The following is a 13037-nucleotide window of genomic DNA, read 5'->3' as shown; positions in this document are numbered from 1 at the left end:
GCCTTGGGCCAATGTAGACGCAATAATGGTTTCCAAGTTTCATTTGATCAAAGCTCAAGGCATGTGCTGGACTCTAGGACTAAGGCAGAGAGAGAGAGAGAGAGAGAGAGGAATCGAAAACTGCATCTTACTGTCTCCTTATTGCAACCTGACTGGAATTGAAGCTTTCCAAATGCTGAGGGATTGTGACAAGGCAGGTGCTATTAATATAGTATCATGTAGGCCGGGGGAAGTAGCAAAGAGGCTAGCAAAGGTGTGCCACCCTTTTCTGGGTCATTTTGCCCATTCCCAGCAGCTCCAGCAACTGAGAGAAAACAGAGAAATTATCTGCTGCAGGATAGGAAACTTAAGGGGGAGATTTTCCAAGCAAAGACACGAGTTAGGGCCTCAACTCCCACTGGCTGTCCCAACTGCCCTTTTTGCCTCTAAAAATCTCCCCTATAACTTCTACTCATATCACACTATTTTTACAGTCATCAGAAGTCTCCCACAATGTCCCGGACGATACCCCAAGGGAGAGAATCCCTTTCCAGCCCCAAATCTAAGGAGTTTTGGAGTGGAGAAAGGGATTGGTGTCAATAGCCACCAAAAGGAAGGTTTTCACCCTCTGCCATTCATGTCACAAGATATGTCTCCACTACAATAAAAGGTGTGTTCTTCACTCTGGTTAAAACAGCAGTAAAGATACAGCAACTCAGCTTTTAACTTGTGTTAGCAGCTCGACTTAAAACTGATAAAGCAGCCTGGGGTTGAACTCGAGCTGCTACGCAAACTGGCACGTTTTTACTGCTATTTTAACCCAAGCTGGCTAATTTGGGTTAGAACACACTTTTTTTTTTTTTTTTTTTTTTTTTAAGCGAAGACCTACCTGCAGTGTGGCCCTCTGCAGACAACGCAACGGCAGAAGCCTTAAAAATACGAGAGCAGCTGCCAGGAGATCTCTGTGATCATATGCTCACACACGGCTTGTAAATTACCTGGTTGTACAGAAGAAAAGCTGAATTCATTACTGACAGCAACACTGGTCGACTTGGATTTTTTTGACTCATACTTCAGTCGATCTGAAGAACAAAAAACATTCAATTAGCCCTGGGACCCTGAATCATTTATTCCATTCTTCTCAACTTAGCCAGGCATTACATTGCACTCACTGCCAAGGGTGTTTTACAGCTTCAGTGTAACAAGCTCTGGAATGAGGAAGGGAGTCTGGGGCAGGAGCAGGGGGGGATTTGTTTTTCTTCATTTTAAATTTGTTTTCATGGTTTATGAAAGGGGTAGAACCGACAGCCCAGAAGGCTGAAGTCCTAGTCTCTGTTTGTCAGAGGGTGAAGGTTGATGGCAGGAGAGAGATCACTAGATCATTACCTATTAGGTTCACTCCCTCTGGGACACCTGGCATTGGCCACTGTCGGTAGACAGGATACTGGGCTGGATGGACCTTTGGTCTGACCAAGTATGGCCATTCTTATGTTCTTAAGTCCTCCATCCAGAGGGTAGGTACAGCCTGGAAGGCAGTAGAGCGAGCTTCCCCACACTGCTCTGCCAATATGCTTCATCCCGACAGGGCTGGCTAACTGGGAGCTGGGATTGAGATCCACCAACAGAAACTTGGTATGTCACCAGCATGATGAAATACACTTAAAGAAATTGGCTTGTATGGTTTTACTTTCAGAAGCTGACAACTCTTGTCAGGAAAGATTTAAAAACAAATAGGTAATAATCCTCTCATCTGTTAATTGCACGCATCTCTGATGGCGTCAGAAGAAGATATTCATGCTTCTGAAAATATGGATTCAAAGACAAATCACAACCCCAGATCAGCACATCTTCTAATGCTGGGTGTGTTAAATCTGACCCTGGATCTTGATTTTGCAGATAGGCACCTATCTTTATAGTGAGGCTGAATACAGACCCTGGGGCTGAAGGCCCTTTCCTAATCTAAAACTATGGGGGCATTTGAGATCTGGATCCCAAATGTGCAGCTTTGTTTTGAAGCAGTGCAGCTAAGCTAGAATGGCAGTCTCAATGCTGCCTGCTCCAAGTTTGCAGTCCTAGCCTGCTTTGCTTTGTTCTGGGTTCCATCTGTCAGCAAAGTGAGCAAACGCAGTCTGAAGTGCTGTCTGCTGTTCTGTCGAGGAGTGGGATCCTAGCTGGCAATAAGTGATAGCGCAAGAACCCTAGGAAAGTGCTTTCCAAACAATCTTTTTGCTGTGCTGGATAGCACATGCTCTCTCCACTGTTTCCTCTGCCTCAGAGGAAAAGTGAGGCTACACAATGCTTGAGGAATCGAGAGAGGAAGAGAACTGTGACCCCAACACCGCCACAGGCTCCGAATGCTAGCCCTCTGCACATGTAAAGCATAAAGCCAATTGGTAGTAACTCTGTGCCTTCACATCCCAATCCCAAGAGTATAAATTCAGACCCCTTCAAAACCAACATACAAGGCAGTCAAGCAACAAGTGAAATCTCATTTCCTTTACAACTGTTCTCTCTGAAAGGATCAGACAGCTGGAGCACAGTGAAAAAATCTTTGAGAGGTGCAAAACCCAGTGGGCTGTAGTCTCACTTGAAGAACACTGCTCCAGAAAGGTATTTCAAAGGCTGGGTGGACCTGCGTGCGTGTGTGCGTGCGTACACACTTTGTACAGAAAGCTGTGTTACTGCAATGTTCAGTTCAACTGTAAAAAGTCAGGCAAGGCAAAGCCTGAGGTACCAGCAGCCAAGTTAACTCAGCATGTGCATCTCTCTCTACTTACGTTATATACACTGAACATATATTCACTATATATGTATTCAGTCAATAGTATAAGGCACCAATTGAAACCTCTCACAAGAAGTAATAGTGGCCATCCAACACATAAGGCTAGTGTAACACTGAGGAGCAATCCCAGATATTCATAGAAAGATGGAAATGTTTCCCTGTTGAACTGATTTTTGAAAACAGAGAAGGCTGTCTGTCCAGAGCTGATCAGAGGTTCAAAACATTGGAGCAGGCCTGGGGAAGATGGATTCAAGGGGGAGCTGTAGGCAAGGCAATCTAAGATGCACAATGAATGAAATGTATCACCTGGCCCTTAATCACCACCTAGGTGCTACACTGTGTGTTGTATTTTGTGGTTTCTATTTGTTCACTTAAGCTTCACGCACACCCATGTTTTAACGACAGAGATTAGAGAAGCAGGCTGGAAAATGCTAGTCTTACCATGGCAAAGGAGAGAAAATGAAAATCGTAAGTGAGCAGCTGATTTTCTGGCTGTGATGGACAGGAGGCTGAGCATTTAAATTAAGGCATTAGGATGAGCTTTCCCAAACTAAGAGTGAGATCTGTGAGTGATAAATACCATGATTGGTGAGATGAGCCAGACGGGAATATATTAATTAGCCTGTGTGTTCAGAATTAAAGTGACAGAGCAGAGAGGAAGTGGCAAGGGTCTAGCTCATCATTCAAGAGACCTCAAGTCACCAAAACCACTGAACTTGTCCCTGTAGTGTCATCAGAAAAGCTGCTGAGAACAGCTAGCAAGAGACACTAGACAGAGAATGAGATGAGAAGCTCTAGGAAACCCAGCAGTATTTTACAGTGACAGAGGTTACAATGCTAAAAGACTGAGGTGAACATACACCAAACCCTAGAAGAATTATCCTTTTTGTAGGCAGAGAGGGTTAAAAGGGAAATAATCAAAACAGTAATATCTGGGGGCGGACAAAGATGTAATGATAAAGCCCAACCTTAGGAGACCGATCACAGCTGATGGAGTATTTTGTCTAGGTCTTTCGGAAGAGGTGGAAGGAGGGGATCAGAGGATAATGGATGAAATTCGTGGTCTCACTGAAATCAAGGGGAGTTTTGCCAGGATTTCACCCAATGCTTCTATAGGTCTGATGGTCATGAAAGGAGTATTAGCTGGTGGGGAAGATGGAAGGACTTTGCAGAGTTAGGAGAGCCATGAGGAAGACTATCAAGCCAGGCTAGCAGGAACAGAAAGCACCCCTGCCATCAGCTCCCAATGGATTAGAGTCTCCATAGCACTGCACCCTCATCTTATTTACACCAATGCTGCGTAAGTGCAACGTGGGTGAAAAACATTGCCATTGTGGTGTAGTTGCATTTTGCACTCATTTTGTATTTGTGTAAATGGTGACACTCAGTGTAGGGCAATGGAGAACGAGTCCCAAGGGCTGGAAATTGCAGCGAAGGAGGAATTCAAGCATATGAAAAGCAAACACAGAAGTCTCTGAAATGGCTTATCACCTCTCTCAAGGGCCAGGAGAAAATCCCGGTTCCTCTGGAGTTCCTTCATGAACTCTTCATTCTGTAAGAAGAGCGCAATTCGCTCATCTTCCAGGTACTGTTTCCACTTCCTCTCTTGGTCCAACGAGTCCTGGGATCTCTGGCTGCCCTCGCCCACCACAGTCTGATGGCAACTTTGTGAACTCTGGACAAGAGTATGACATAAAGGAAGAGTCAATGAAGGTCCTGAGAAACTCATTACAGTAACCAGGTAGTATGTGTGATCTATCAACAGAATCAGCACAGTTTAGACAACAGCAGGCTGTACTCTCCTCCTCTCTGTACTTCAGCCTTACCAAAGGGCTTCAACCCTGATCTTGGTTAAAGTGAAAATCTCTACTGGGAAAGGCAACTGTGAAAAAGGCATTCTCTTCCCTGGCATATTTGCTCCCAAGCAAAATCAGCAGCAGATATGCTGACTATATGGTGCATACATTTTTCCTTGACATTTCTCAGCCAGCCCAGAAGAGCCAGCTCAGCTGTGGGATAGTGAGCTAGATTCTCTTCCTCCTTGAGCATCATCAATAGAAGTGTTTATCAAGTTCCAATCAATTACACATGTACAAACTTATTGAAAGCAATCAGACTACACAATGGGAGTCAATGAGGGGATAGTTTGGCCTGGCTTTATTGCTAGTGATGTGTGAAAAGGAAAGTACCCAGCTTGACTCTCAGGCTGAGTCAGCAGGGCTGGCTAGTCAGCAGAAAAAGTTTGTGGTTTTTCTTTTTAAACTTGGAATCTGAGAACATCTAATCTGGAAATCAGAAAGTCACAATAAACGTGGAATCCCATGAAACCACTTTTATAGTCAGAGCCTCACTTTAAATACAAGTATTAATTATCAGAGTTCTTCTGATAGCTAAATCAGTATCAAACCAGGGCTGAACCTGGCTTTGACATGGGGAGAAGTGCAAAGCCTCTCGTTGAGGGAAGCCGAAGTGGCACAGCTTTTATTTTTCCCATCCAACAGCTGAAAATGCAATTTACCATCTGACAAATTCCACTATCTGAGACAAATCCTAACATCCTTTATATCTCATTTTCCTGCTTGTGCATATATCTGTGCCATGCAAAAGGGGAAGGAGGAGAAACATTCCATCCAGTAGCAGTCTCACCTGGCCTACCATATTTATCTGATTTGTACCTGGTCTCAGAGGACCATAAAAATCAATAGCCTACAATTCCTGAGGAAGGAAAAAGGCACCAGGACGTCTCTTCCCCCAGAAACCAGTGAACAGGCAGCTTTCTTTTCCCAGAAAGGTAATATAGCTTGAAAAGATGAAGCTCCAGAGCAATAATTTATGAAACTGTGGTAGATGTGCCTCCGGAGCCAAAAGGGAAGGGAAGAATCTAGCTGTCTACTTATAATTTAGCCCCCTTCATTGCATTTTCTGTCTCACCTCTCCTAGCCTATAGGATAGAGAGCTTAATGTATGGATTTGTTTGCTTGTTTATATACATGTGAGTTGGGAGGGCAGAGAAAATACTGTGGGAAAGCTAAGTGGAAGAAATAAGCTTTGCATTTAGGTCGGCGAGTAGTAAACTCAGTGGTCATTCTTGCTTCTTGCAGGAGACAGCTCCCTATTGCAGCTCTGGCAAGATGCATAAATTGATACACTGTGAGATGCCTAGCTATAGAGTTTTAGGGCCATGCTAAGGAAGTATTGATGCTGAAGTCCAAAGGCAGTTCACAAACCCTAATTTATATGGCACCACTGAAATGAAGATTATCTCTGGGGTGGGAGGGCAGCCGCCAGCCAGTCTGCAACATATTGTATAATAGAGGGGGACAAGGGAAATTTTGGCCAGAGACACACAGTCAAACACCTACTCCTATGAAAATTGCCATGATGCATCTTGGAAGCCAGAGGGCTTGTCTATACTTAAAACACTACACCTGCTGCAAAGTTAAGGGTGTAAACCCTATAGGAGAAGGCTGATAGCTGAATTTAAAGTTCCACTGTGATATTTCTACAGGTTTGTAGAAAACTTGATTTTGGCATATCTTAAATTTTGGGATGAATTTAACCTCACAGCATCACTAGGTTTTTACTGGAAGTGCCCCTTCATGGTAATCTATGCACTGCTCAGTGGATCTACTTCAGAAAGATGAAGGACAGAACTAGCCCTGCTAGGATTTGAACTTGTCACCCTAAGAAGTCTAGATGCTATATAGTTGAACACATTCTCCTCCCACCTGCACACTGTCCATCTGCTGGGGTAGGATGCGAAGGAAATCATCAGGAAGGTTGCCTAATAATGGTGGATTCCAGTTCCTGTACCGTCTGTGCACCTGAGGGCCACTGGAATTGGGTACATCAATCCTGTAGGCCAGGGAAAAAAGACACTGAGATGAGAAAGCAATCATTTCTGCATTCTGGCTCACTCTGCAAACTCTAAGAACCCAGCTCCTCAAGATGTGAGTGCCCTCAATTCCCACTGACTTGATAGGAACTGAGGGCCAACCTCAAGCATTCAAAAAATCACATCAGCCATCATCCCCTTCCCCCAAAAGATCACAAGCTTGGCTTTAAAATAATTTTAAACTAATTAATTTGGGGTTCTTTTTATTTGCCATTGAGTTTTTGAGCCTTTCGGTGTTATCATTTTTTCAGGCTTTCCTCTGCTGGACATTCACACTTTGTTTTGTTACTCAAGATTCTCAGATAATGACACCAGGAGCTGGGGTCTTAAGAAAATCACCAAATATTGTGAGAGTTGGCAACACTGCAAGAGTTATGCCTTAACTATGTAAATCACACCCACCCAACCCCACAAAGTGCAGCACTGCATAATTGCCCATGACCGTTCCTCTGCGGAGGGGAGGAAGAGAAAAGAATGGAGGTGTTTTCTTCCTTCAAACCCTCAAGCATAGGGCCAGAGTTGAGGCAGGATACCAGACTTGATAAGCCAAGTGGTATGACTGGATGTGGCAACCTGTAAGGGTAACATGAAGTGAAGTTTTGTACACTTCAGTCCAGTTGAAAGAGGATGGAGTAACTGTTGGCTGTTAGATTCGGCCAGAGGGTGAAGTTCAAGAACCAAAGGGAAGTGACCCCTGCAATGTTGTAACGGCCACTACAGAGCAGAAGGCACATCACTAACCAAGAAGTCCTTTGACCTGCTCTGCGCTAACCCTACCACCAGATTGCTTTGTAAGGCTGGAAGTTGCAGCAGACTCTTTTGCATGTCAAATCTGTCTGCTTTAGCAATGAGTGAACACCACAGGCTTCAAATGGAACCTATGAATGTGAATCGACAGCACCCTAGGCATCACTATCAGCGCTGTATGCGGATGGCAGGCAGTCTAGGTACATGGGTAGCCTGTATTCTCAGCCCTTTATCACATTCTGGATGCACAGGCCATGCCTTGCTCACCACTTCTTCCATCTTCCCCTATAGCCATACTCAGATAATGTGAAAGGGGACTTCCTGCTCAGCCATTTCTTGCCTATCAGTTTGTTAACACTTTCATTTGCACTGGTCAATTCTTTCTGGAGTTCTGATGGGGCTGTTTGTCAGAGCATTCCCCAGAATCACAGAACGCAAACACAGAAGAGACCCATTAGGTCACCACGGCCAGGACTGTCCCACATTTCCTAATGCTTTATCTTGCTTAGTTTTAAATGCCCTGAGCACTGGACCCCATTTCCTTGGGGAGGCTATTCCTCAGCCTAATTGAACCCACTGCTAGAGTGGGGCTGCCTGCATTTCTGGGAGTTTGAAATTGGCTTCTTTTATTTTGCATTTTCTGGAGGAGGGGGTTTCTTCTGGGATCTTCATCTCCCCCTCTCCCTCCAAATCTCACCATATGTGGGACAGGCTTGGCCTCTGTGTCAAGGATTTCCCCAATTAAAAGCCTCCCAGGAGAAGTTATTATTTATCTGTCAAAGTCAGCATACAAGGTACTTTACACAAAGCAAGATGCACTGCTCAAAGAACTGAATCCTCGTCCTGAAGAGCTAACAACCCACAGGCACCGAGAGGCAGGCAGAATGCTGAGAACAAACGCAGAGCGGAGTCTGGATGCTCTTAGTTATCAGGTTTCCAGGAGGTGTTTGAAGCTGGAGGGGCAGCGGGGGCCTGGTGTACGTTAATTGAGAGGAGTACAGGGAAGCTCGAAAGAAGGCACAAAGCTGGCAGGGGGCAGAAGGGATGAGGCGGGAGGTGGGGAGCTCCATTCTGGCAGATTTTGTGCTGACGTGGAGAGAACATATTGCTTTCTCTAAGAGCTTAGGAGCTGTGGATTTTATTTTCAGGGCTTGCAGCGAAGCATAAAAGTCAGCGGAGGTGGCAGGAGGCAATGATGACTGCGTGTGAATGTTAATGTCTTCATTACCACTTACACACGGTGAAGGAAACAAATAAAAGCCTCTTTCTCCAGGCAACTCCCACTTTGGAACTTCCCTTTCAAACTCTGACTGTACCCATCCTGCAGAGGCACCGCAGGGACAGCAGAAATCAGCTGGAGAAGAATCATATGGTGTTTGGGTTTGATTAAAGGAACAGGGAGAGCACATTTCTCCCTCCACCCCCAGGACAATTCTACATCAGTGAATTGCATCACTTGACTCTCCACAGCCACACTCTCTAGAGTAGCCTGCTTCTCTTAAGCCAGCCTCCTTAGCAACTACAGATCTTATGGAATCAGCAGAGAAGTGGCCAACCCAACTACAGATCCCAGTACACAATGCTGAGTCAAAAACAGAGTGCCCCATGCCGCCTTCACAGTGAAAGATGAGCGTAGCTGGATAAATCCTTTTTGTAAAAACCAGACGCAGCCCTCAGGCTCTCTGCCAATTGTCAAGGCTGCCCTCAGGTCAGTAATGTGTTGGCACCTCTACGCAGAACGTCAGGAGGATAGCCACTGGTATCCCCACAAGGCGATTTCAGGGTTACAGTATATAGCAAACAGTTGTGTGGTTGCACTGATAAGATATCTGATTATATATATATATATATATATATATATATATATATACATACACACACACACACACACATTATATATATACACACACACACACACACACACACACACACACACATATGCATGCACACATATATCAATATTATGCGTTATGGGGGAAAATAAGCTTTTCTCGCCTAGATGCACTGAATAGCCTGTTAGTATATCACAGACTAATGGAAACTAGAGACAGAAAAGACACCAACAAATGTAATATATATTTAAGTGTCTTCACAGGGAGAAATACCAGCTACAAAAGGGCTTTTTCATCCAGGTCAGAAAGGCAGAACAAGAAACAACAGCTGGAAGTGGAAGCCAGACAAATTTCAGTTAGAAAACAGGCCACTTTTAGCAGTAAGTTTGAACAAACTACCAAGGAAAGTGGTGGATTGAGTCTTCAGATCAAGACTGGATGCCTTTTGGAAGATAGGCTTTAGCCAAGCAAAGTTACTGGGTTCAATGCAGGGGTAACTGTATGAAGTTTTATGGCCTGTGATATTCAGATGATCTAATGGTCCCTTCTGGCCTTACGCTCTATGAAAATGTATCAAATCCCAGGCCAACTGGAACTCCCCAATCGTCACAGTGATACACATTCTGTAGCCACTCAGAACATCACAGCAACAAAAGGAATAAAATTTGGATCCTCTTGCTCCAGAAGTCTAGGCCTTTTCCAGCCGAGCTAAAGGAAAATCTCAATGAGCTCTCAGCAGTATAGGGCTCATTACACCATTTAGCACTTTTGATTCCACCACATCTACTAGGTCAGTGGATAACTATTACAACTTGGACATACCTACTGGCCCGTTCATTTTAAGCTCGTCTAATCCACAGTACAATTTAGCGATTGTTCCTCCTCCCCTCATGTGCAGATGACAGAGCTCAATGTCCAGGTTCATAAGCAAAGCATAGCCTCTGTATCACAGAAGGCAAGGGGTAAACCACCCTCCAGATGTTGGGTTGGGCACACTTCCACCACATGAGTTACTGTCTGCAACACTGCTCCACAGTCCCAGCACATGGAGGAAATCCGTGCCTGTATATGGTTGCAGCTACTCTGGATGAGCCAGAGCGTATCCTGTTGAGGCTGGTCCATGATCTACGATTGAGTGGACAAAGAGGCAGGTGCAATGGACTCCTGAATTTACTCAGTGTGTTAGAGACTTTCTCCCACCGATTCTGTAAGAACCTAGTTTTCAGCTGCCTGGTGGTACTAACCATCCACACATGGTACTCCTCTAGAGCAGTGGGTGAGCTGCTTTAGCAAAGGAGTGTCAAGACATCAGCCACTGTCTCACACACCATCTGCAGGAGAGGGATTCCTCCCCTGAATGTAAGCAGATCTTGGAGTTGGCACTGCAAGTTGTTTCCTGTTTGAAAATGGGGCATCAGTCAACCAGAAATGTAATAGGTTGATTTTCACCTGTCACAGCTCTCCAAGCAGACTTGACAGTCATGGCATCTTGTCAAAGGTCTGCCAGAATGTGCACTAACACAGACTGGAGTAAAAAGAAAAGGAGTACTTGTGGTACCTTAGAGACTAACAAATTTATTTGAGCATAAGCTTTCGTGAGCTACATTGGATCCTTTTCTTTTTGCGAATACAGACTAACACGGCTGCTACTCTGAAACAGACTGGAGTATAATTCAAGCAGCCACTAATAATACAAGTGGCCAAATTCAGCTCCGTGTCAACAACCTAAGCGTGGCAGCTTCACCCCGAACCATAGAGCAGTTTTCAGTTGGAGCAAACACCAGGGACAGATGTATAAAGGACCAAAGGGTCAGCTCCACAGGAGGTTCCCAATAGTTTTCTCATCAAGGTGGTCCAGGAAGAGATCTTAATTTTCGGGTGTTCCCAGGGAGCATGGCATGTCAGGTTATGGTCGAGTTTTACTTCTGAGTACGTGACAACTGATTGCTAGGACATACTGAACAATGAATGAAGTCTGGCTTTAGTGCCTGAGGAATGCAGTGAGCTGTCTACATTTAAGGACATATGTGCTATTTCTATAGCCACCATCTCTGTTACTCTACATTTTCTGACTATAAAATCTCTTTGTTTTCAATGATGAAAAGCAATAGGCTCAATGAGAGAAACCACCTGCTGTTGTTTAGATGAAACAACAGCTCACCTCTTTTAACTAATTTTTGACATTCCATTCAGCCCATGAGTTATTTTCTGGGCCTTTCAGCTGTTGTGTTTCTAGAGCCTTGCAGACATTTTCACCCAGCTGTGATCTTCATTCATCCCCTCTGGCTTTATTTCACCCAATCCTAATTAACTCTCACCAGCCAATCCCACAAGAGGCCAGCCAAAACGCAGCAAAGCACCATTTGTGCAGCCTCGGAATGTGTCTGGCCATCTGCCTTTCAAAAACACTCAACCTCTGGCCAAAGCAATATGGTGAAATAGAATATATGACAGACAGCAGCAAGGACAGTGTATTGAATGGTGTGCAAGCCCATCTAATTAGCAACACAGGAGAAAGGATGGCTCTTTTCCATTCATGCTAAGCTTTCTAGGGGATAGGCTGCAGGACAGTCTTTCACTCTTTCTGGTGGAACATGCCATTAAAACCTACTGTGACTATAGGAAGGGTGAAAAATTTTGTGCTGCAATTGCACTGAAAACTTTGCTCATCCGGGTTTTGATTTTGCGTCTGGTGCGATTTAGATCCAGACTCATCCTGCTCCTCCTGCAAAGATCAGACTCAAAATATAAATGGTTCCAATTTTTGCTCTCCTGTCAAACACCTCCACTGAGGCAGCAAGGTTCCTGGAGCTGTCAGAAGCCCCATCACTAGTGCTTCATGCTTCTCTTAGCCACCAGTGTCTCCTCCACAAGGCAGCGTACACAACATCATCACTAGCCCCAAAAGAAAGCAGCCTGGTGTTTCTGTTACCTACTAGCTTGCTTCATTTTTATGAACTGGAATTCCTGTGGGTTTGATTCCCTACCATTTCAAGCTCAGCAATGCTCCAGCCTATGTAGTCCAGCCCTCTCAACTATCCCTATATCAGCAAGCCAGCATGCACAGCCTGGTATTCCCAAGCACACTCGGATATAGGTGGGAGACAAAACCTTTTGTTAAGGAAACAAATCCACTCTAGTCTGTAAAAGGAAACTATAGGCAGTGAGATAAACATCTTGAAATGCACTTGCTCCACCCCAACAGTGCGTCCTTTCAGAGATTCAGAGCGTGACCCCAACACTAGTGGCTCCCCATTACGGTAACCCAGAACAAGCTTGCTCCTGGCTATTTCCTGCAAGGCAGCGGACTCATGCAGGGTGGACTCTACGCTGTGGCTCTTACCTGGGAGGGGGGCTTGGTGGAGCTTCTGGATACTGCCGGTCAAAGACATGCATATCATAGGCAGGGGGCGAGTAGACGGGAGGAGGCTCTTCATCCGAACTGTCCGGTTCCAGCGTCCGCTCCAAAATCTACACAAATAAATGATGGAGAGAAAATAAGAGACCAGTCACGGGTCAGCAGAGGAGAGCCTGGACAATGCAAGACATGCCTAGGGAGACCCGATCCTCTCCTCTCATATATACAGGTGTAAATCAGGAGCAACTCTATGGATGTCCATGGAGCTGCACTGGTGTAATGTTAACATGGGACCAGAATCAAGCCCATCACATATTTTACATCTGGCTAATGTGGGGGCTGCCAAACCCAGCAGCATCTCTTTAAGACACACTGTAATAAATCATGAGGAGTCCTTGTGGCACCTTAGAGACTAACACATTTATTTGGGCATAAGCTTTCATG

The 13037-nt window shown here is 44.9% G+C and overlaps 1 protein-coding gene across 6 annotated transcripts in view; it reads right to left on the bottom strand.

Annotated features, from left to right (window-relative positions):
* The window catches only part of CUEDC1 (CUE domain containing 1), a 115203-nt gene that overhangs the window by 7280 nt on the left and 94886 nt on the right, over window positions 1-13037 (bottom strand). For all 6 annotated transcript variants that reach the window (XM_038376038.2, XM_043499269.1, XM_043499271.1 and 3 more), the window contains 4 exons: window positions 12579-12706; window positions 6490-6616; window positions 4253-4436; window positions 978-1061 (listed from right to left, as the gene is read on the bottom strand). In XM_038376038.2, the coding sequence (XP_038231966.1) occupies window positions 978-1061; window positions 4253-4436; window positions 6490-6616; window positions 12579-12706 (523 nt within the window). The remainder of the gene's footprint in view (window positions 1-977; window positions 1062-4252; window positions 4437-6489; window positions 6617-12578; window positions 12707-13037) is intronic.

Source organism: Dermochelys coriacea, chromosome 17 (genome assembly GCF_009764565.3).
Source record: "Dermochelys coriacea isolate rDerCor1 chromosome 17, rDerCor1.pri.v4, whole genome shotgun sequence".
Lineage (NCBI taxonomy): Eukaryota > Metazoa > Chordata > Testudines > Dermochelyidae > Dermochelys > Dermochelys coriacea.
This window is presented reverse-complemented; position numbering and strand designations above follow the sequence as displayed.